Source organism: Vidua chalybeata, chromosome 7 (genome assembly GCF_026979565.1).
Source record: "Vidua chalybeata isolate OUT-0048 chromosome 7, bVidCha1 merged haplotype, whole genome shotgun sequence".
Taxonomy (NCBI): Eukaryota; Metazoa; Chordata; class Aves; order Passeriformes; family Viduidae; genus Vidua; species Vidua chalybeata.
In genome coordinates, this window is record NC_071536.1 from 32,491,710 (window position 1) to 32,517,249 (window position 25,540).

Genomic DNA, 25,540 nt, shown 5'->3' on the forward strand with positions numbered 1-25,540 from the left:
CACCTTCAGGTTCTGACACAAACACAGCTTTAATCTATTCATTTATACAGCACACAGCTTGTTAAAACAGTTTGGTATTTTGAGTTGGTATAAATTTAACTCATGGTGCAATTTTTAAAATTACAATTTCCCCCTGTAGATTACTTCAAAGCATAGTGGTAAATTTATAAGATTCCCCCTGAACTCCTGCACTAATAAAATAAATATTTAATTGGAAATAATTTTGCTATTTCTTTCTCTTTTCAGAAATCAATGCACATTTAGGACTGTTATTCAGTGAACTCAATTATATTTATTACTGGAAGTACCCATGAGGACTATTACCATGCTCTGCTTTCTGTCTGATAATTACAGTGCTGTTACACATGGAAACCCAACACATGCCCAAGTCAGGCTGCAGGTCAGAAGCCAACAATGCATAAATACTTGTCAGTAATTCATTAATGTACTTCTCAGCTACACAACCATTCCTTCATCTTCAGTTCCTAGTGAAATGTGCCTCACCAGCACTGGGTTTCCCAAAGATTTTTGGTACAAAAACACTCCTCACAAGCAGTTGTTAACCAACCACTCAAGGGCTTCCTCCTGAAATTCTGAGTGCTGACAGAGAATTGACTCAAACTTCACAACTTCATTGACTTCAATCCCTGACTTGATCAATTTCAAAAGCTGCCTGTTAACACAGGGCACAGCATGACAAACACAATTAAATCTGAGATCCCGAGTTGCCAATCCCCAGCAAGGGGTTAGATCTTGAAAACAACAAACTTGATGGAAGGCCAGTGCCCTGGCCTATGAATCTTTAATCATTAATAAACATAAATATAACTCTGAAAATATTGCAGACAAATTTCTCTTAAAATGAAGAAGATATGGGGAAAAAAAGTTGCAATATTTCTATAACAACTCCTCCTAAACATTTTAAGAAAACAACATGTAATGCAAAACTATCCACCGGGAGAATGTTCAAAGAGGTGATCTGAGATATTAAGAGTCAGACTTCTAAAATCAGTATTCAAATATTCTTCTTCAGTGTAACCTTCCCAGTGGCATGCAATAGTAAATATGATCCAATTCACAGGCATTTAGTGATAAATAATAAACCAGAAGCATAAAATACTGCAACACAGTATAGAGTTGGGACCTGAATTTACACTTTTGAGACATGATCAAAACAACAGAGTCAGAGCCAGGGGAACCACAGACACAAAGAGGAGCTGGTTAAAATGCCCTTGACACCACACAGCAAGGATATCAATGTTCATCTTATTTAAAGCCAGGTAGTAGCTTAAGAACAGGTACCTGCCCCTGAAGTCAATAATCATTGTATATACAAACCAAGACCACTTACTTTCACCTAAGAATGATAAAAATGTAACAAAAAATAAAGTTTTCAGTGATCAGAATGGTCTGAAATGTACTGTTTAAGCATTTTAACATAGCATAACTTGAGATGCAAAACAAGTGGGCACTTGAGGGAAAAAAAAAAAAAGGAAACACAAAACCAACAAGTATAGGGGGAAAAAAAGGAAGAGAAAGAGAATATGCACTTATTTAAAATTTTATAACTTCCAAAATAGTATCTTATATTACTAAGCATGTAATGTAATTCTAATGGAATTTTTCTTCTAAGGGCTTCTTATTCAGAAAATAAAAAATCTTTCCTATTTTTGAGAAGATTAAGGTAAAATTAAAGAGAAGAAATATCAGAGGGGACAAGTTACCCACTGATTAGTATCCCAACAACCCACCACATCCACCAGACTGACTGAGCTTGTGTTCATTTTCCTTTAAGACTCAGTAGCATCTCAACAGAAAACTGGAATTTTGGCTGCATCGGTGTTCTCTTTCTCTCCATCTGGATCAGAGAAGCAGGAGCACTTGTTTACTCTTTCAGGGGTTGAAGTACAGGCAAACACAGTTTCTGTCTTTCTTAGGACCCTCAATCTCTCTCTTGCCCAACAAACAGCATTTAGGGTAATATGCTTTTCCAGAATAAGACTGCTTCTCCCTCTCCAACCTTTCCTTTCCAATCCTAAACCTCAATTACAAAACAATTGCTTTCTCAAGTACTTCTGGAGAACCTAATTTAATTTTTTAGGATGACAAGCCATTCAGTTGCTAGGGACTGAAAACCATTCAAATATATTGCTTTGAAGTCTACTACATTCAAGACTGACCTAACTCTTGCTAAATGCAATTAACCATATGAACTACATCTGCAAGACAGTCCTGTATCATGAAATATCTGAAATATTGCATCACTACCTCTACAGTGAGCATAGAAGAGAGGAGGTTGCCTAATATTCTTTATCTGTTTGATAAATCATCTATCTTCACAATAAAAAATTTAGAAATATTTTAAAAGCTAAGAAAGAATTCATGTCTCCAGGTTCTGTTGCCTTCCAATCCCTTAAAGCTAAATTCTCTCCTTCTATAATCCAAAAAGAAGAAAGTAAAGAAATTGTCATTTAATTCTTGAGTCAGAAACTTGATAGCTGCTCGAAACAGCCATCCCTACTATTTTTACTAGCCTCCAAATTCAACATGTGCTCTGTGCAGCGTTATGAATCACTTTGTTATTTGCTCAAGAGCTCAGATTTAATCACCATTTCACAAAACAGCAAAGTAACAGGATGTTCTGCATCCCTCCCCAGTGCCTGTGGAAGTGGGCACAGCACTGGAGGCAAACACTACGTGTGAGCTTCTCCCCGTGACTCAGGACCACAACTGCTGTGAAATGAAACACAGAGCAGGGCAGCCCTTGCCACAGGTGGTGAATGAATATTTGAGAAGATTAATAACTCTCAATGCCCAAACTTCCCTCTTTCCCACTGTCAAACAGACAAAAGTTTGCGTGGAGTAAGGAGATCAGGGTTACCACACCCCTGTATTGCTGCTACTGAAAACAGAGGGACATAAAGGATTAGGTTTTGTTCTTCCACTTGGAGTTGACCACCAGTGGAAATGAACACAGCAAGATTAACAAATGTTTCATGTACAGAAAACTGTATTCACATTGGGGTTTTCATCATAGCAAGCAAAGGCAGAAAACATGCCAGAAGGGTCATGTTTTCTAATGGGGAAAACCAAATATTCTTTGCAATCATTAATAATGTTAGCAAATTAAATTCTGAACCTATTGAAGAAAGAGGAAAAATCCTACAAAACCACCTCTGAGGCCAGGGGGTTTGCCCCTGTCTATTGGAATTCTGAACAATCTTGTTTGGAGTTTTTATAATAGATGAAGCTAAAAGGAAGAAATTCAACAAAACCACATATAATTGCTTCTAAACCTCTTTCAAGATCCTAAGTACCTTCTTCTGTATTTCTCTGCTTTCTTTAACTAACTAGCACGGTCATTTTTGCCTAAAACTGGAGGAATTCTATACCATATTCTACTGTATCTACACTTAGAAAAATACATTCTTTCCTGAAAATATCAAAGCTCAAAATCATGGATCTTACTACGGCTTAGGAGCACAATGTGAATAATCTCAATGAAAACAAAACAAATAACATCAGTCATTTAAAACTCTAATTTCTACTTAATTTCTAATTCTTCATCCTAAATCAGAGTTACTAAAACCAAATGCAGCCCTCAAAATCTAAGTGCAACATGGTGACAGAAAAGTTAAATGTCCTACCAGCACCAGAACTGGAAACCAAATCCAGATTTTCCTAAAGCCAGGCGCTTTTTTACACGTCAAATTCTTCCCAGCTATTGATGTTGTCCTACGTCAAAGGATTCCTATTGATTGCAGAGAAGATAACGAGTACCAAATATCTTCCAAACAGAACCTCTTTATCAACATCTTCTGCTGACCCAGAGCCTCGACATTTCTTATCTTAATTTCATCAGCATCACAAGACAGAAGCACACAAAGGCAAAAATCAATTCTGATTGAAGTTACAGAAGTGAAATCAAGGCAGATACATTCTGTGAGCAGGGGAGCCACACAGCATCATTAATGGCATACATTTTATTAATTTCCCTGCACTTCACCTAACCTAGTGAAATCATTGTATACACACACAAAAAGAGTTGAGAAAACAGATTGTAAATGTTAAGGTCTAAAAGGTGTCTTTGCACTGTGTAGTAACTAATACTTTTTGCAGTTCTATCTGCCAGCAAATGCGAAGCCCAGGCCACCAAGAAAGGGGAAGAACCATTTCCATTCCTTCCTAATTGGACCCCAGAGATTGACACATTTAAACCAAAGATCAAAGCTGCTGCTTTTTGGACTGAAACTGCTTTGTAACTGTTTTGTAAAGAACAGGTAGCAATATAATTTCTTAAACTAACTGCGAAATGTATCACCTGAATGATAGTTAAATAGATTAATTACAAGCAAAGGTAATCAGTTCCTCATGTGACCTCTACTGTTCTTGAATAACCAAGTCATACTTGTATGAGAAATTAAAATAAACACAGCTGAATACCAGAAGCTCCAGAAAACTCAATTATTTCTATTCAAAAGTGTATTTTCTCCAAAGATTTCTGAGTGTTTCAAACGCTGACAGCGTAGGACACTCCTGAATAAAACCAGTATTGTAACATTATCTGCCATAAACACCCTTGCTTTCTGTGCCAAGCAGCAAGGGAACTGACTGTAGGGCACGAGAGTGGAAGCCTGGGTTTATAACCCTTGTCCCTCGGCAGCCCCAGCTCTCCTGAGAGCTTTGCCCTGCTCAGGAACTGAGAACATGCTTTTAGAAGCACTACATCCCCTCAAAGTCATTTCTTATTACACAGTACTTAGCCAGACCCATTGTTTGTGCCCTTGCTTTAAACCACAGGATCTGCACACTTCTGTTTATACATTTGTATGAGATTTCCAAACCAATTTGTTAGTCCTGCAGCTTCTTTGCAATCCAGTTGCGCAATCTGTTTTCCCACATGTCCTCTACTATGTAGGGCAGGATGATGGAATATCACCTCCCTGTTTGTGAAGCAGTTTGCTGCCAGGTTTGATGGGTCTTACCCTGGATGATCCACTTAAGAGTCTGTTTCCACTTGTGTTTAGCACTTACATCACTGGGTTCCATCCTTTCTTTCCAGAGTATGTCTGCTTTCTTCAATTAGATGAAAGTCATGGAAACCTCAGGCCCAATTACATTTTTAAGAATGCCATTGAAAGAAAGGCTGATTGTGCTCACCTCTCTATGACAGCACAGTAAAACCAAGAATGCACAAAGGCAAACCAAGCATCAGAACAATTCCCACCTCTAAAAACACCCAAGACATCTACCCATATGATGATTTAAAAAACCCTTTGGCTTTTCCTCGTTCGAGGAACACTGAACTTTGCCAGTGCACATGAGAATAGCAAAGACACTGGGACTTAAAGCAGCTCTTTACACAAAGTCTGTTTCAAAGATTTGACAACAGGACTTTGTGACACACAGGATACTTCCCAGGATTAACCTGCTGACCCAACAGATGCACTGTTAGCACATAATCTCCTGTTCCTCAGAACTTCTCTGTGTGTCTTCCCTATTTCCTATCCACATCCTCAAATGCCACACAAGGCTGCAGTAGCTGCAAAGATAAGGCAAGACAGCAATCCTTTAGTAGTTCTTCTTGAAATCATCTACCTGAAGTTCCTCTCCATGCCAGGCACTGGAATAATAAGTATAACGGGTTCAGAAAAGAGCACAGCATCACAGGAACATGTCCTTTAAACAAGCGATGTGCATTTGGTCATGAAAAATTGATTCCATCAGTAATAAGCACCATCAACCCTAATTTTTTAAACAAACTTAACCCAGCATTTGGGGTGCTTTTTTATGTTGTCTAAGTCATACCATACTTAGCAAGCCTTTTCTCCTCTACTACAGAAGTTGGCTTGTTATTTTGACTTGGTTTTTTGCAAAAGCAAAACTTAGCAAGGTTTTTATTGCTTAGCAGAAACCTGCATTGCAGCAGGAAGCTTATGCAGAAAATGTGCAGAGTACCCAGCCAGGGTAACAAATCACCAACTCACTAAACTCCAGTGTGCCTCACAGTCACTGCAGAACAGCATTTATTTCACAGTGAACTCTAAAAACACCAGGGGGAGGGATAAAGGGAACATTCATATGCAGAAAGCTGTTTATTATGGTTCTAAGACAACATGGAAAGACTGACTTCTCCATTCTGTAATAGGGGAATACAAACTTCCAGCCACCTAAAAAAAAACATCAGGGACACCATTCTGCTTGACAGTGTTCATGCTGGCACACTTCCTTAGCCTTCACAAATTGATTTTTGCTTCTTTTTTCACCTACAAGGGGCAGGGAAACATCCTCCAACACCACAGCAATCTCCAGGGACATACATGCTGTACCTAACCTGATCCATTAGACACCCATTTCACTTCCCTGTGTCATGCCCTGAAAAATATTCACAGCTCTATTACAAATTACCAGCAGATTCTTACAGAGTAGTAAATGCAGTGACCAATCTATGTATTCTGTGAATAATGCAACTTACCTAGTTTTAGACTGCCACACCTGAGCCAGACAAACCTCAAATGTCTGTTCAACTCTTGGCAAAACAAAAAGAGGAAAACATTTGATAACCTCAGGGAATCCAACTGCACTTTTTATACAGCTTTCAAACCTTACTTTGAACTCTGGACTGCTGAGCTTTGTTACAAAAACCTCCAGCTCAGTCTTTTCCCAAAAAGAGAAAAAGTACATGCAACAAACCTAGCATAGCCCTGCAAAAAATAACATCAAACATGAAAAGTTACACTGAACATCAGGTCAAACAGATACAGGGCAAAATAGGTTCTTCCCTGAGATTCAAGGCCTCACTAATGTGCTCCAGACAACTGTCAGTAGTTAAAGCCATCTTACTTGCTGCTTGAAGAGACTTCCAAATTTTTTAAACTGCCATCCTCTGTAAAGATTTCCTCCTTGATCTCAAGAACTGCATGCATTTAGAACTCAAGGCAGGTTATTTCATAGCATTCTCCTGCCCTTTTCATTTCTCCATTGTACTCATTTGACAGCAGTTTCAAGTTGTAAAAATCCTTTCCAACCTCTACCTGACCAATAAGCATGGTTACTCAAAGAAAGAGAACAAAGGTAAGCTTGCCAGCACTGAAAAACCAATGTTAATAACATTTATCTTTCTCTACCACCTACAAAAGGGAGAAGAAAAAAAAAGAAAAAGAAAGCAGAAAAAAAAGAATATTCAAGCCCCTCAGTACTTCAGGGACCTTGAGAGGCCCTGCAAAAAGTGAAGCTATTCCACCAACAGCCACCACTCTACACAACTGCTCAAACCTCTGCTTTTACTTAAATTGTCTCCAAATTATTCCAGCTCATTAGTAACTGGGTTTACTGCACCACCAAAACACATCAGGAGTAGCACCACATTCCTCAAAACTCACCAGCCCAAAACACATCACCCAACAGTAAAGTTACTCCTGCACAGGCAACAAGAAGTCAAACACATCTAAATACATTCAGTACACTACAGCATTAAAAATTCTGTAACTCTGAAATAGTTTTCACAAGTCAAACCACAACAAACTCTGGAAATCGCCCTACAAATCAGTAGGGTCTAATACTGAGATGGAGCAGCCAGCAATGCCTTCCTGCACATACAAAATTCAGAGCATGTTGTCACTCTGAAAGACATAGGTTGTATATAAATGTGTCAGCTACTATATAGCAAAACACTCAAAATTTTTGGCAGAAAAATCAGTTACCTTTTCATTTATCAAAGCCTGATGTGTGCAGATGGAGAACAAGCTTATGGTAGTAAAATCATTTTCCCAAAGCCACAAAGAAAGCTTGGGCTATGCCCAGGATTAGAACAGTCCCTGGAGCAAATTCTTGGCCCAGCCTCTGTGAACCTAGCAGGATCTGAGTTGCTGTTAATTCACCTTTTTTCCTCAGTGTTTAAAAATGCTTGTAAAAGTCAAGACAGACTGCCTTAAGCAAATATTTCCTCACAAAAATGAGAAACAATTTATTACCAAAACACGAAGGAAATGCTAAACAGAGTCTGAAAACACCTCTTCTAGTACAAGTTCATCCTATCATTTGTAATATGCTTTAGGGACTGATGCTCATTTGTTTCAAATTGAAATAAACCCATGGAAGTCAACAAATCTATGGCCTGCAGCTGAAGATCTGTCCCTATAAATTACCTTAAGTGTATTCAGGTGATTTTAAGTCTAAATATTCCATGAGCCACTAAACATCACTTGCAACATTATCCCTTAAATCACAGCCTTGTTTTCATCCACCAGATGTTTCTCAGCAGGCAAATGTACACACAATAACCCAGTGAGTATCTCTTAGTGGGAGAGTAACAAGAAATTTCACTTTGAGTAGGGTTTGCTCAAGTGGCAGGACTCAAAATATAAAAATTGAATCATTTTCCTGCCCACTTCTCAGTATGAGATAATTGTGGGTTTGGGTTTGTGACACATTCACAGGAAGTAACTACAGGTTTCCCACAATCAGAACTCATATGGTAAAGGGCACATAACTATGATTTCTACCTTTTTAACTAAAAATCTTATTAATTTAATTTGCTGACTTAGTTTTTCATGGCTAGAGAGGATTGTTAAATAATCTCTCCTTGTTGCAGGCAATTGCACACAGAAATATCAAGTCACGCTAAATGAAAAGGAGACACAGTTTACTATTAGTTTTTAATGTGCCACAAAAACGAGCAGATGAATTGGCTCTTTTGGGTACTATTAGTTCCACATAGTTAGACATTATAGCCTGATATATGTCAGCCTCAGCAGCAAGTCAGAGAACAGTGATGTCTCTCAATTTGGGAGGTACACAATAATCCTCTGGGCATACACACAGCCCTGTTTTACACAACAAGCTGAGACTGATGCCTTACATCTGTCTTCCTTACTCCTGGCAGCACGCTCCAGCACACATGCAAATTGATGCCCATAAACCAGTGCTGAACAGGCTGTCTGGAGCTCTTGAGCAGTTTTCTCACAGCCCCTGAGCCGTGTATTTGGGAAGTGATCTGCCACCACTGCAATCACCATCAGTTTTGTCTCTGGCTTCCACAGTTTGATGCTGGGTCCTTGGCTCTGCCCTCTGCCTTCCATGGACCTGTGAGCAACAGCAAACTCAATTCACACTAAATGTGAATTTGACATCAACATTTCAAGTATATCTTAACCTGTCTATTATTCCCTACCAGAATGGGATTGCACGGAGTTACTGTTTTTCCCCAACTATGCATCCTAGTTGACACTGCAGGCTGCATTTCCATCCTATTAAATCTCCCACTAAACAATAATAAATCTTTCTTCTAAAACTTTTCTTTTCAGAGCCTGGGGAAATACTGTCATTCTTTGGCCATTAAAATGTTTCACTAAAGAATGTGATCTGTGGACGATGCACTTAGATGTGTATTTTCTTCACTTTGATATATTGGAAAGATACATTGTACTTAACAGTTCCTTGAAGCAAAATCTTTAATAACAGAAGATAAACAATCCTCATATCTGATAAGAAAATTCCATTTAGGATTCAGCCAAAGATCCTGTTCTGCAGTAGATGTTACTCATTCTCAGCATCACACCTGGCACAAAAATGGCTCAGAGATCTCTCCAGAAAGGAGAGCTTGTGGTGCAAGTGCCAAAAGCCACTTATCCTGCAACAGTTCCTGGAAGGCAGATGCCTCTTGTCTACCTATTTTTATGGTATCTGTCAGACCATCCCACTTCCTCTGCAGTTCTTCTGTCTAGCAAAATACCAGCTGGTTATTTCTGGTCATTCTTCTTTGACTAAGCACTGACTAATCTGCTTCTTTGAACTCTGAAGATAAGCTTCTCTGTCCCTTTTTCTGCAATACCCAGAGATGAAAAGAACAGTAATGGAAGTCATTCACGAAAGTCAGAAGAGATACACAGGAGCTCTTTATGGTTTCTCTGAAGAAGACTGCTTTGCAAATGAAGGTTAGTGTCCATTAAAAGTTATCTTGTCTTTTCCAATCTCCAGACTTCTTGTTTCAGTACCAAAGACTGTGATGATGTTTATTTGAGCCAAATGAATCTGACCAGGTTGTACCACACGTTTAGCACACAATATCAAAGATTTCCAACCTTTAGATTTACCAAACTGGATTTTTCACACAGTATTCATACGTCTCCTCTCACAAAGTGTCATGGCATGTGACCTACAGCAGTACCCAGGACACAAGGTGTATGCTCTTGCTGGTGGTATTTTCAGAAACCAAAGTGTCCTTCAGCTCAGACTGGGTTATTGACCTCACCAGGGGTGCTGCTACCTATTCACCCAACCTCACTCTCTGTTATTTTCTCTGCTCCCACTCTGTGAATCCCCCCCAACTCCCAGATGCTCCCAATTCTCACCAAGCACTACCATGGCTTCACATCCAGCTCCAAGGCATGGAGCTGCTGGGAGCTCGAGGGCAGGGTGAAGAACACATATCATTTATGAGATTATTTTACTAAGTCCTCCTACAGTGCAGTTTTAATAAAATGAGTCATTTACAAATAATATTCTGTTCTGAGAAAGTATTAAAATCTAACAAATTTCTACTTTTAATGGAAGGAACTCAAACACTGTTACTGAAAAATCACAGAAAATAAGTGCCAAAAAGAGAACATGAAGCACTATCAACCTTCCCAGTAAAGCAAAAGTTACAAATGTTATTAAAAAATTAACAGAGGTACAGTTTACATTTTGTTACATATTAAGTTAAAAATATGAATATTTTAAAATTTCTGGCAGAAGAACCCTAAGAAGAAAGCTGTGCACTTATTTCCATTACTTTCACTGCTGCCTGTGAAGTCTGAATCCAGTACTGCTTTAAAAACTCACAAAATGCAAACAATAAAGTAAAACTACACAATGAATATTAAACATACATTTTGTGTCATTATTGTTGATTTTTCAGCTCCAGATACAAAGAATTACAAGTTCACCTTTGCCAATAAACAAAGAAGTGCATTTTTAAATTGGGACAGCAGAGAAAATATGAAATTATCTCTGAAAACTAAATGCTATCAGGCATTCATAAAGAAATCTGTTAAAACATTCATGCCTTTGTACAAGCATGCAATAGCTGAGGCACTGCTTTGTGGAAGTGATTCTACAGCAATTGATTTTCAGACTGCAGGGATGGTCCTTCAAAGGGCAGATGTACACCCACTTCTGTGATGCAGCAAATACAGCAAGAGTAACAATTGAGACTTGTGCTAGAGGATCATTTCTTTTCAATTTTATACATAAAATTCAAACAGGGTTTTTATGGATAACAGTTAACACCAATCACATCCAATAAATTTAATATTACTTTTATTTTTCTCCCAACTACTTCCAATTGCTTTTAGTCAAGATACTCATTTTTCACTGACTACAAGCTAGGGATGGCTGTAGGGAACATTGTTCCCCCACCACCCAGTTAGCACCACGTGGTCTGCCTACAACCCTCCCCCTTCAGGGTTAAATTCTTTTCCCATAAGAAAAATTAACCCTCAACCCACACCTGTCTGTAATGGCACAGGAGAATTTTCTCAGGGATAGGAGTAGGACCCATGACATCCATACAATTACTTAATAATAATTGCACTTAGTTACTTATACTTATTTGTATATTGCACTTTGCTACACAACTGTATTGCTGGAACCTCTGAACCATCAAACACAGAGCTGCCTTTGACAGAATCCAAGCAGGGATCTGATGGCAAAACTGAAGAGCAAATTTCAAGTGCCTAAAACCTCCCACTATAATTTAAATATAAATATATTACCTATGTTACATAACATAGATGTCAATTCACTTGAAAGATGTTACCATTCTTACTGGTCTAAACGTTGCACAGACTCATTCCAATCTTCTCCACACAAAATAAATCCCAACAAAACCTTGTAAAACAAACAAAGGAAAGAACTGTGATTGTGTTTATTATACTAAGCAGCCTGAACAATGTACTTGCATGTTTCTCACTCTTCATGAAGTCATGTTACAGTGTTGGTTTTCCCTCATCATCAGCATCCTGCTTTAATTTCAAAATTTTTTGGGATGATCTTTTCTCATGAGAAAAGAATGAGAAAAGAAAACTCTTAAGTATAAGAATACTTAACATAAGCAACTATTAAACTGTAATTTTCTAATGCAAAAATACAACAGACCAGTGTGTTTTAAAGGTTAGCATTTAAACACAAATTCAGCTGTTTTAGCAAACTTCCAGCACACCAATAATTTTTTAATTGTTTGCTATTCCAATACATTATATCATTATCTAGCCTGTTCTAGATTTCACAGACTTCTACCATCATTTTCCCTGCCAGCTAAGGAAAAGATTTCATGAAGTGTGAAGCACTGCAGATTTTAGACCCACACTTCTGCTCAACAGCTATCAGTCTTGAACTTGACATCCATATGTTATTTTCTCCTCCCAAGAAAGTCACTTAGAGCTTTGTGTGCCTGAAAAAAAAAATAGACAGACCTTTACTGCCCTCTCATTTCATTTTCAGTGAATGAAAATTGCATTTTGTTGTCATTAAGGACAGACTGACCTATACAAAAGGCTGTCTTCTGCCAGTGCTGTACAGGCAATGGATTTTTTGTCCTTTAGCTTTTGTGTGTAACATGGTTAGGACCAAACTCTATTTTCACCTGTAGTGGTGCAGCTGTAACGAGGATGACAGGGAAGCACAAGAGTCACCAATATCAGAACTCTTCCTTGGGAATTTGAGTTCCAGATTTCATTAATGCTTCTGTGAGGCTACAGCCCTGAAGCATCCATCTTTTTGTAACTGACATAATTAAACACCCTGAGAAACATGCAAACTGAGGGATCTGTATACTACCACAGAGGAGCTTTATTCTCTATTTAGTCTTTAATTGGTTTTAAGTGTTTGCATGGAATTGTGACTTGAAATGTAACTTCCTGAATACACGGAATGCGCTCTGCTCAAGAAAATAAAAATCTAAAAAAAAACCCTTTTCATGGGCATTAGGAGTGAGAAATGCAATTCTGTGTTAATTCCTGGAAGAGAAAACACAAAGACCAAGACTTTTCACATTTTCTGTGATCTTGGAGAGCTCTGTTTAGGTTCCCAGATGACACACTCTAACCTCAGCCTGAGTGCTGAATGCCCATCATTTGTCTGAAATTAATGACCTTTAAAGAATTAAATATCCAAACTAAAGAGCCTCAGAACCATGAACCTTCCCCTACATTTTTGTTTAGTAGTGTTATTAAGATTCACAGCTGTGCCCAGGGCATACTAAGTATTGTGCAAACATCAGGGAAAACCTGCATATATTTAATTTTTCAAGCATGAATAGGAATGGGCCACAGAGAAAATGATATATTCATCAGTAAATTAATATAGTCACTCCCCATCTCAGTTGTCTAAGATGAGGAGTGACAGATTACATCAGTACATCCACATGTGAGCATCCAGAGGACAACAACTTCAATTGTTCAATGTTTGTCCCATGTAATTTCAACTGCATGCACCTGAGTAGAGGAAAACCAGTAGTCATGTCCTATAGCTTGAGAATTTATGACTCAATGCAGTCATTCCAATGAAAAAAGTGGGCCTGGATACACAACTTCTACATTTGTTGGCATTTTTAACTGTTAGAATTTGAATTAGCATAAGGCATTAATCTGAAATCAAAACCTACCCTGAAATTTGTAAGCATTTGCAACACATATTTCAAACAAAATGCCTTCCAGTATGTGGGAGCTCACTATGATAAATCATTTTTCAGCAATTCTTTCTGAAACACAAATAATTTTTAATATAAAATCAGAACGTCCGTGTCTGCATTTACATTTAATATCTTATCCATGGGCCAACAGCTAATCCTGTAAAATACTCCCACACTCACAGAATTCCACCTACTGAGTTTCCACCTGAGATTTGATACAGATAAATGGAATTCACCTTCTCAGAACACCAGCACCTCTTACTACACCAGACTAAACACCTACCAGGACGTGACTTTTTGCTGCACTCGGTTATCTCTGTGCAGCTGAACCTTACCTGTGCCTGTGGTGAGCTGAAAGGGGGGATCTCCAGAGCAGCCCTGGGGACAGATGTGAGCACCCACTGCCATTTCCCAGCACTCTGCAAACAGCCCCTCCACTCTCCCAGTGACCAGTGACCAGCCCTGGGCACGCTGGGACAGGCTGGCTGCAGCCTTCACAAAGCTCACGTTTACAAACCCATACATTCTGAACCTTCTCTCAGTCTCCAGCTACAAAGAAAGGCTTCAGTGCAGAATTTGGTCCGTACATTGTTTTGATGCATTGCTAGGACTCCTCCATTCACTGTGAAACAATTTTGGCTGATCAGATCAGGAAGATGAATGAACACTCTGCTTTCTGTGAATCACAAGTCTACACTGGACAAAAAACACCAGACAGAACAAGCTTGTTTTCTGCTTTGACAATATTATCAGAGATTAGCTGCCTGAGCAGAAACTGAACTGCAACAGCAGAAGCTATATTTGTATATTTTTCAGAATTATGCTTTAGTAACATAAATGTCAAGTAACTAAGAATAATGGGTTTCAAAACACTGGAGTTCTATTCCACCTGCTCTCTATTATGATTCTTAAACTAGGCTCAGTATGAGCACACAGTGCTGCAGCTACAGAAAGAAATAATAGTTGTTATTATGAAATGACTGCAGCCTTATACTACATAGATATACACTGCAAAAAAATGTTCTTATTCTGTTATCATTCTTTTCTCTGTTATCATTCTTTTCTTACATTACTGTAATCCAGAAATAATTATATTAGAATTATTATTCTGCCACCTACTTGGGGTGCTAAGGAATAATTTAATGTTCATTTTAATAACTTTTATCATGCTCAGACTCTGTTTATTGCTATATATTTATAACAAAGTAAATCCACTCTTGATGAGAATTCTACAAGTATGCATATTTCAGGCAGCCCTGAAATGAAGAGCAAAATGAATTTATTGACCAGGCATTGATTAGCATTTGATCATGAAAGTATTGCACAAAACAACTCTGCCAGAATATTTTGAGAGCACCAAATTTTCAGCCACTAAAGATGATACACGGAGCTCCTCTCACCTCAAGGATCTCACACATTTAAGTCTACAGAGATTTTTCTGAAGCCTTGTGCAATTTCATGCTGGAGAGCAACATCTGCAACAGTTCTCAGAGCCATGAGACCACAGTGGTTACCACAGAGTGCAGGAGCAGCATCAGAGACAGCAGCTGGAACTTCCAAATGGTCCTTTACAAGTACAGCATTTCTGCAGTCAAATTAAGTTTATTAAGTGCTTGACAGTAAGAGAGTTGTTCTTTCAGCTAAGTGGAAAAGCTGGTTTCATGGTCTAAGTCCTACTTGTCAATATTAGTGAACGAAAGGTGACAACTTCATTTTCCCTTAAGCAGTCATTCTGCTCCATACCCAGCCTAGCCTAGTTCAGCTTCCTCTGAAAGGGTGGTCAGGCACTGGGAAAGGCTGCACAGGGAAGTGGTGGAATCATCACCTCTGGAAGTTTTCAAAAAATGTGTGGATGTGGCACTTAGGGACACTGTTTAGCCATGAACATGGCAGTCCTGGGTTAACAGTTGGACTTGATGATCTTAGAGGTCTCTTCCAACCTTAAAATTCTATGATTCTATGATCTCAAGCCTCATTTGCCATAAATGTTACTTAATAAGGAAACTGCTTTATGTATTCAGATCAACATGAGATTTTTCGGTCTCCTTCAAAATTACCAAGTGAAAGATCAGAGTTCAGCTAGGGCAGCACCATAATCCCACCAAAAGAAAACACCTCATACCAGTCAAGACAAACCATTCCAACTTACTCTAATGCTAGAAAAATACAGTGTTGGAGGCAACTAGACCAGCCTTGAAAGGAAGGGTGGGGAGTGGGCCATAAAAAAGGAAGGAAGTCTACTAAAAAACACTTGGTTGGAAAAGAAGGCTCCTGAACCTCTTCCCTACTCTCCCTTTAGCATTTTTCCTATAGTTATCAAATAACATCAGTTCCCTGGCACAGTACCTTGACTGTATCACGTGGCATAAATGGGGAAAAAAACAGGAATTTAAATGAGGAATTTCTAGGGGAGTCAAGAAGAGCAGTGAAAATAGTCAGTGCAGCCTGACAATTACCAGAACAGGTCCCTGTTTTTTACTGAAATGGAACATCAGGGCTGTATTTCCAACACTTCACCACCACAGACAGGAGGTAAAGTGGACAGAGGATGTTTCAAATAGCAGTTGTTTGGTATTGCTAAATTGCCAGTATCAGATACCCCAAAGTGACAACTAGACATTTCTATCAAACAGGCAGCAAACTCTGGTCACCTGGCATCTCTCCCAACTCATGGATTGGCTGGAGGAACCTGCTAAAAGGACAGCACTGAGGAAGAGAGCAGCCAGTGCAAGGCAGTAAAATGAGCAGAACTTCTGAATTGCATGGGGACAGCAGTGTGATCCCAGAAGTCAGTGTATTTTCCTCAAAGATTGAAAAATTTTAATAATAAACACATGAAAAGCCCTGGCAAGGCTTTTGTGGCATGTAAGTTAACTGCCAACTATCTAATAAGGGATTCCATACAGATTTAATATGTATCCGTGTGCTGATTCCTCTCTAACTCTCCATAAATTTAGCCTCAGCAAACTATGGGGGCAGATACATTCCAAAAACATATAATTAGTCTGCTCTGATTTCAGTAGTTCAGCACCTATCCCCTCCAGCTGAATGTGCAGCCACAGGATACCCAGACAGGCACTACATTCTTTGCTGTTGTTTGTTTCTCTAAACACTACCAGACTGCCAAAAGACAAGGAAAGAAAAAAAAAATAATTCAGCCTAAATAATCTTAAAAATGTTTTCAAGTATCCTTTTAAAAGACACAGTTTTAGTTATCTATATTACACTTAATTCTTGTGACCCTGACAAATGAAAATGAAAAAGAAAATTAAGCCACATCACAATATTCCTTAAAACTACAGTGTTAAAAGGTAACCAGATTATTCTGTAACAGAGTATTTACCTTTATGTTTGCTTCAGTAGCAAAGACAGACCACTGTATTTCCATGAAGCATAACAAAATGGAAACTTGTTTCACTCTCTTATTAACATTCAAATTCTTTACAATGTCAGATTCTGCTTCTAAGTGTTCCTCCTCTTTTTTGTTATTTCTGAACCAAGTTATTGTACCTGTGTTTCCATATAAATTGCTCTGAGTAATATATGTTGAGTTTTTCAGAGACCATTTGGTCAGATTTTAATCACCTCTCCTGGGAGCTGACACCAACTTCCAGCAGCAGGTCATACAATGCAGATTAGAATAACAAAAGACATGCTGCTGTGATTCCAAAAAAAAAAAAAAAGAAAAGAAAAACAATACAAGTCTGTCTCTATCAAGCTTAAGAATGATGTTTTGGGACTTCTTTGATGTCTCCTAGACAGATCCTTCCTTTTGTTTGTATTAAAGCATAAATTCTATCACTTCTGATTTTTCCCTCTCTAAAACAGAGAATGTGCCACTGAAAAGATTTTATTCCACATTCCATGTTTCTTTTTGTCTTTCATGTGTTACTTCATTGCCCAAGATAGAAAGCTTGTACTTCTCAAATTTGCATTGAACTAAAATTTGTATTTACACAATTATGCATTTTTTTCCTGTTTTGAAATAAAAGAAATAGATTTCATTTTTTCCCATATAAAAGTGGTTTGGGTTTAATTTGGAATTCCCCCCTCCCAATTCTTCGTTTAAAGGTAAACTAGAAAAATGTAATGAAACTTATAGAAAAACACTGTTCTAAAAAGAAAATGGAATTTCTCCTCCAGATTAGCACTGTCTTAGGTTATCTGTCAGTGTACTACAGATAAATGATAGATTTCTCCCTTACAATTCACTATTCTTTGTTATAGCATTCCCACTACAAATCCCAAACAGATTAAGATTTGTCATATTTGACCTCTTCAGTAAAAGGCAACCCACTGCATAATGATTTTTACACTATTCTCCAAAATGAACAGTTCCACATGTATAAATGCTAGCAGGAATCAACATCTCCTGTTTCTTTCTCCGACCTTCAACAACCCTATACTCTGCAGAAAAAAACCCCAACACTTTTACTAATTTATAAGCACCATGCAGACACAGGCAGTCTAGAGAGAAACCTCTTTAGCAGCTGCAAAGAAAAAAAAAAACATGAGAAAGATTCCACAAAGAAAGAAAAAGACCAAAAGAAAAACAAAAAGGAAGAGGTGTGAAATTTAAAATATTCCCAATACTCACTGAAAGCAGCCACTGCAAGAGCCAGTGTGACAATAATGGAGACCCAGGAAACCCACAATGCCTTCTTTCTGTACCTTTGAGCTTCATGGGGTTTTAGCCTTGTACTGCTTTCTAGTAAACCTGATAAACAATAAGCAAAGAATGTATGAACAATGCATTGCTCCTTTTAAAAACACAGCTCTGTTAGCTCAGCCCTAGAACACACATTTACATAATATATTACACACAGAAGCAATAGAGAATCAAATCCTGCTCACATTATTAAGGTTAAGTGAATGAGGCCACCAGAAACAAGTGAGTAAGCAAGAAGAGCACACACAAGCTGTTTTGACTCCACACAGAAAGACCCACACATCAATCCCTTAAAAAGAGCATTGCATTCCAGTCATGGAATATGATTTCCACCTGTACCTCTGCACAAGAAATGGCTCAGTCTGATACTCCCTCAGATCAAACCTTGTTTCAGAACTTGAGCATCCTGGGGCTAATTAACATGGGAGAAAAGCTCCTGCTCTCCAGTCCCTGTGGAATGGCCTCCCAAGGCACAGGGATACACTGCACATATTGATCGTCAAAGCACAAGTGGGCATGCCCCAGAATCAAAGCTGTCCCAGCTGAAAAGGCCTCTGGAATCACCCTGTTCTTCATTTGGGGTAAGAACACATTCCCATCCAGAACTAACTGAAGAACCAATTCTGTCCTTGCTGCAATCAGTGCAGAAGGCTGTGGAACACAAGGGAATGCTATTGCTTTTTCTCTTTTTTGATGCTTTCAGTCTGTGGAAGTCTTTTGTTCACAGAGAATGCATATTAAACATAAATTAACATTCTTTGGTTTTTATTCTCTCAGTCTGAGTCTAGAGCCACTTCTAAAATTCTGCATTCAGAATTTTACATATTTGCATTCTGTATATCCCATTCTGATTAGTTCATGCTTAATACATTCATCTTATTCGAAGCATACATTCTTTCTCACCATTATGTTTAAGCTCAAATCTGCTTAACTGGAGAGAAAACCTGATGTCTATAAATTTCTTAATGAGTTACTCTAGAAGATGTGGGTGGTTCCTCTCAGATGATGAGCACTTTTCAGAGAGATTTGCCTGAATGCATTGAACTGAGACACTGGTTTAACAGCACGACTTTCAGTAGCTGGTCTAAGGTCTTAGACAAAGGGTGGAGAACAGGGGCTGTGTCAGACTCAGCATCAGATTAAAACATAAGCGTTGAAGCTGGTACTATCCTCACCTTCCTCAGTTTTCTCTCTGGTGGCTATTGCCACTTTCAAGGCAGGGACAGCTGATCTGGTTCTCATTGTACTCCTGAATACACACCATGTTTAACCAAGTTTATTAACATTTACAGATATTAATTTCAACTGACTGTAATATACTGGCTGAAAACTGCAATGGTTTTGGATCAATTCAGAACTAAATCAGACATCTCTGCCTTGGGGGCAGCAATATGTCAGCAGAGGGGCAAGCATCCAGGGGGGTCAAATTTGAGCCATCAGATTTTATTCTGCCACTTGGGAGTCTGTTAAAATTACTGGTAGTAATCCTAGCATAATGATGGGATACATGCTGTCTTGGAAAAATTCTTTATGCTTTTTACACCTCAGTTACAATAAGCCATGGAGAGTTTCTTTATGGGAGTTCAGAAAGCTACACTGAGAATTTCATGCTTGTACTGTATTTTTAGAAAATTTAAAACATTATCACACTTTGTGCTACACACTCCCCCCTTTATGAATGGAAAAGAATATACAAACTTGCATGGACCAGTCCCTATGCTGAAATTATCTCTATTTCTTATTACCTGCATTCTTTGTCTGTCTAATACAAGAAAACTGATAGGTGACAACTCCAAAAGCCTTGAGTCTTTTACTGATAGTGTTGCACAGCCATTTCTCACATGCCTGCTTTCATTTGTGTGAAGATTTTTTTTTTCCCCCACAAATGTTTAGCCTATCTTCTGCTACTATATATAACGATGTACAGTTTAATTGCTGTCTGCTATGAGGTAATTCAACAACACATCCTGAAACATAGGAGGGATTTCTACTAATCTAACCATAGAGAAAATACTTCTTCTCACATTTTGTGTATTCACCCCTCCTGTTCCCTCCCCAAACCAAGGATTTCAAATTACGGTCCAAATCTTTTTGGAACATAAAGCAAATGTTTTTTCAGCCAATTTTGACTCTCAATATTTCAAACCTCAAATGAACACAGATCAGAATGACAGATATCCTCACCTCTTTCTTTCTTTTAAGACATCCTTTAATTCATGGCTACAGCTCATATTACCTGGGAAGTCCAACATCCACAGCTGATACTAACAAATCAAACAATAGCCTAATTAAACTGAGGAATGAATAATAAGCCCCAGAGCTAGTGCAGCACTCCTGATTACTATTCACATGTCAAGCACATGTCCAGTATGACAGAGACTGTGGTCTTTATAAAACTCAACCACTTCTGCCGTGTGTGTGTGTGTGTTTCTCTGTCTCTCAAAATGGCTGGCATATTCTGGCTGTCAGCGATGTGATCCCTTCCTTCCAGAAATAATTCAAATACATTTTCTCTGTTTAAAATTTTCACCCCCAAGAAAGATCATATAATTCTTATGAGTGTCCTGAGGCCAACACAGAAAGATACAAACTCATTCACCTGACTACCAAGCCCATAGAATAAAAATTTAGAGGCAACAACAGCTCATTAATTTATACACAAGAACAAAATTCATAAGGTGAGCTTCCATATTTCTTCACTGACCATAAGAAAGCAAGCATCCACAGGAGGATGAAAGTTAATCTTTCAGTATGACCTGCACTGCTACAAAAATAAAAAGCTAGCATCTACAAATGAAATTCCTCCGCTCTGAAATTAACATACTGAGTAGTTTTATTGCCAATAATTTATTTAACACATGGATATCCTTACGGTATAGAAAAGATGATGAACTGATTAAATTCACTGGATTTTTAATTTATCTTTCAGCATCTTCACATATTAACAGATTTCCTTCCCATAAAAAATCAGAAGGAGAAAAAAACCTGCCTAACAGTTGCAGAACACAAGCTTGGCATATTTGTGAAGTGATTCTAGGATATTCTTTACCATATGCTGACTTACCAGAAGTACTTTTCTATTTGGCTAAGGGATCATTTTAAAATGTCAAGTTAGAAATTGTGGAAGAGATAAGGCTAATAAAAAACCTGTTCACCTAAGGATGTTAATTTAAGGGTCCCATCCACAAAATTATCCCTGATTTTGGATCTGGCTCTGAAAGAGCAAATATCTAGTTCCAAAATTTAGGATTAGTATTTATTTTTAGCAAACATGGAAGCATCATCTCTATAACTGGATCTGGTATGATTCATTGGAAAGGATTGTAGGAAAAAGTACAATCTAAAAGGACAGACTGTTAACATTTGCAACAGGGACAACCTGCAAAAAGCATATCAGATTTCCCTCTACAATGATTGTGAATTATCCTGGTATACTTGGAATCAGTAACTACAGGAAAGGCTAAAAGAAAGGTACTGCAAGGGTCATAGAAAAAGCATGGAGGCAAGGAAGAAAATTAAATCAGCAGCTTTAGTTTCATCTCCCTCATAGAAAGAGATAGGTTAGATACAACAGACACTATCTTTATTGGAATTACCCTTAATGCCAAAAGGGACAGTTTTCACCTTTGCCTCTGTCCTACTGGGCACTAATTAAAATTCTCTGTAACCAAACTTCCATGTTCGAACCATAATCAAAATTCCTCACTCATTTAAAGAGAGCTGAAGCCTCAGATTGCCCTGAGCAGGCACAACGTCTGTCCTCAGCCACTGGCAGTGACAGTGAGGGTACCCCTTGAGTAAGGGCTGTTCCCAGCCCCGACATGACTGGAAGCTGTCAGGAAGGCGGTGAATGCTCTTCCCCCTGGCTCCTCTACTTTGTGTCTACGATTTGTGAGCAGGCACAGGCTTCGGGAAGCTGGGCAAAGAACAGGGCATAGACGGGGTTACGTGTAAAGGGGCTATGGATGAAGACTGAGAACACAAAAGGGACTCCTGGATGCTGAAAGCAAAATGGAAAAGGAAGAAAAAGGCAACAGAGAGAGAGGCTAAGGGAAGCCAATAGATTAAATTAAAAGATGGAGACAAATTGTGTGGAAGAGGAGCCTGGAGGCGTTGTGGAGGACAGGGCAGTGGGGAGGGTTAAAATGGCAGCTGCCTTTGTGGGCGGCAGGTGAGTGAGAACTGAACAGATGTCCGAAATGAATGTGCTTCGCACTAAAGCGTAACGCGGCTTGGAAGCAGGCAGCTTTCCGTCCCTGCTCAGGTATTTAAGTAAATAACGAAAAACGAGTTGTGTAGAACTGCACAGCTCGGTGGGGGAAGGGACACAAGGTGTGAGACAAGTGCCCCGGCTTCAACCCCCAGCCCGGCTGGGGCGGACCCCCCAGAAACGCCCCGTTGTGCCCCTGCTCGGGGGGCAGCTGCGACCACCCCGCCGGCTTGGGCACCTCAGCGGCTCCCGAGGAAAGGCCCGGCCCTCCCGGGAGCCCCGGGAGCGCCGCCGCCACCCGCGCCCCTCGCCCGGGCGCTGCCTGTGGAGCCATGTGCCGCCGGCAGCCGCTCCGCCGCCAGGCAGGCAAGTTCTCTGGCGAGGTGGGAACAGCCACGAATAGAGTTTATAAAAATACTTCAAAGCTGTCGAGGAGCGCTCGCACGGGAGCTAAAACGGGGCAGAGCTTCAAGGGCGGCGCGGGGGGGAGTGGGGGATGTTAAGCGGCTGCCGGCGGCGGGATGAGGAGTGGGCGAGCTGGGCTGGAGGGGGGAGTTCGGGGGGCAAGAACCGGTGTGCGGCTGCCAGGGCTGAAGGGGAGGGGGCAGGCAGGGCTGCTGCGTCGGCATGGGGAGGGTACGGGTCCAGCAGAGCGAGCGAGAGGATGCTGCGGAGAGGGTGTCGGAGGAGCCGTCGGGGTGGGTATCAGGCGCCTCGGGACGCGGGGGAGGTGGTGGGGCTCGCCACAGCGCAGGACAGCGTGCAGGAAGGCGGGTGACGGACGGACGGGCGCTCACCTCTGTCCTCCAGCCCGTCGCTGAACTGCCCGCTCTCCCCGATCCGCAGCTGCTCCTGCTGCTGCTCCCGGGGGGCACCCGGCGGGTTGGCCCCGGGGGGCTGCACGATGGCGGGGTCCGGAGTGGTGTCCAGGGGGGCAGCGGACGGCTCCATTTCTTGCGGGGCGGCGGGAAGCGGCCGGCGGCTGTGGCAGGGAAGCGAGGAGCGAGCGGAGCATCCAGCCCGGGTGCGAGCCCGGGGAGAGGAGGAGACTCCGGATCAAAGCATCAGGGAGACGAGGACGGGCAGCGAACAAACTCTGGCTGCTCCGCGCCAACCGCTGCCCGCGGCCGCCTCATCACTGCCCGCGGCGGAGAGGGGCAGGTGGGAGCGCGGTGCCGCCTCCCGGCGCTGCCCGTCCCCTCCCCGCCCCGCTGAGCCCCGCCGGCGGCGGGAGCGGCTGAGGAAGCGGGAGCCTCCTCAGCCTCCCCTCGCCATGGCGCGCTCTGCCTCCTCCTCCTCCTCCTCCTGCTCCTGCTCCCGCAGCCGAGCCTCAGGGGAAGAGCTGTCCAGGGACTGCGCGGCGCCGGAGCCCTCCCGCCGCTCCCGAGGGCTGCGGGTGCCGGCCCTGCGCAGCGAGGCCCCGTCCGCCTCGCCTCCCCTCACACAGGTAAAGGCACAGCTCCCCTTGGCTGGGGATTTGCTCATTCTCCCTCTGCCTTTGCCCTCTTTCGGGATCAGAGCAGAATCGCCTCACACAGGCGCCTCTCAGACCCCGCGGCGCTGACGTTCTGTCACACTCAGAGTTGCCTTAAAACTGCCCTCGAACATGCAGCAATCTCCTGCTGAAACATGGGGTTAGACTCGCTGGCGTTCAGAGCTGTCCTCAGACTGCTCACCTGCCTTTCCTAGGGCTGCAGAAGAATATAGGGGAAAAACGAAAATCTCAGGAGCACAGGAATGGTTTTTTAAAATGTAAAATTTTACAGATAAATCTGTGCCAGGGCTGTTTGCTTCTTCTGTGCTGGTTTCTAATGACTAGATGGAGAGGTGCAAATAAAGCATTCTTTGTGCGAGCACAGTCTCCTAGTTGCATGCTTACAAGCATGCAGATATATTTTGAAGCTGCAGCATGTTTTGACTTGAAAAATTTATCCAGGAAAATATCAAAACACAGTTAAACATTGCAGCTCTAGTCCTTTGGTGATACACAAGAATACAACCCCCATTTTAGTTGTATGAAGATCAGGTTGCCTTTCTCCTTTGAGAAATTTGTGAATTTGGGAGTATAGAAAGGCCAGCAGGAAATTAATATTTATACCAACATAGGAACATGATTTTATGAACTGTCAGAATTTTGCTTATGTCAGCCTTACAAAAAAGTTTTGTAGTAGTTTAGTAACACCTGTCTAAAAATAGTCAGTGCAACATTATTACCAAAATGTCTTAATTTTAAGAAATGCCTCTTAAAACTGTATGCTAATCTTCAAAATCTTTCCATCAGAATTTTAAATCATTAATTATTTGAAGAAGTATAAATAAAATATAAGTAAATGTTAAGGTACATAAAATACTGGTTTAGAAGCTGATTGGCGTTTTGGCAATCTTATGGAATGGAGACGGCTGTTCTAATGTGAGTGATCAGTGTTTTTACCTAATCTTATGATTTCTTCCTGTATAGTATACCATACCTACTGTATGAAATATTTTTGAAGTCTTCATGCCTCTCCCCTAAATTTCACCTTCACCCCTAGCTATCCTACCCTGCTTTGTGATCCCAGAGCTCTTGCTCTTCTAGTTGGATCAGCATTAATATGAATATAAGCACTGCCAAAATTACTTGCTTTCTTCCTCATGAAATGGATAGTAAATTACAACATGCCTATTTGATGTTAATGTCAAAAGAGTTTTGCTCTCATGTGCAAAAGTTAATACAAGTGAGTTCTTTTGAGGGAACTGTTATTTTGAGGTTTGGGCTGAGTTGGGAGGGGTTGAAAACCAGTAATTGCATTTAAAAATGGATTTTTTTCTTTTAAGGGCTCTTCATCAAGCTTTGGTTACCTAGAACCTGCAAAATGCTACAGCAGATGGATGTATGCACATGAGAGGTAAATGAAAAGTAGAAAAATTTCACCTTTTGTTGCTTACCATAAAAATAGATTGTGATGTGTCTCTTTCGCTTAAAATGTGTCTGTAAAGTGAGAATCCTTAA

The 25,540-nt window shown here is 40.4% G+C and overlaps 1 protein-coding gene across 1 annotated transcript in view; it reads right to left on the bottom strand.

Moving 5' to 3' along the window:
• The window catches only part of TMEM163 (transmembrane protein 163), an 87,374-nt gene extending 63,776 nt beyond the window's left edge, over positions 1–23,598 (bottom strand). The window contains exons 1-2 of the mRNA XM_053948246.1: positions 23,349–23,598; positions 18,270–18,389 (exon numbers count right to left, since the gene is read on the bottom strand). Of these exons, the coding sequence (XP_053804221.1) occupies positions 18,270–18,389; positions 23,349–23,502 (274 nt within the window). The 5' untranslated portion in view covers positions 23,503–23,598. The remainder of the gene's footprint in view (positions 1–18,269; positions 18,390–23,348) is intronic.
• Between the last annotated feature and the right edge of the window lie 1,942 nt (positions 23,599–25,540).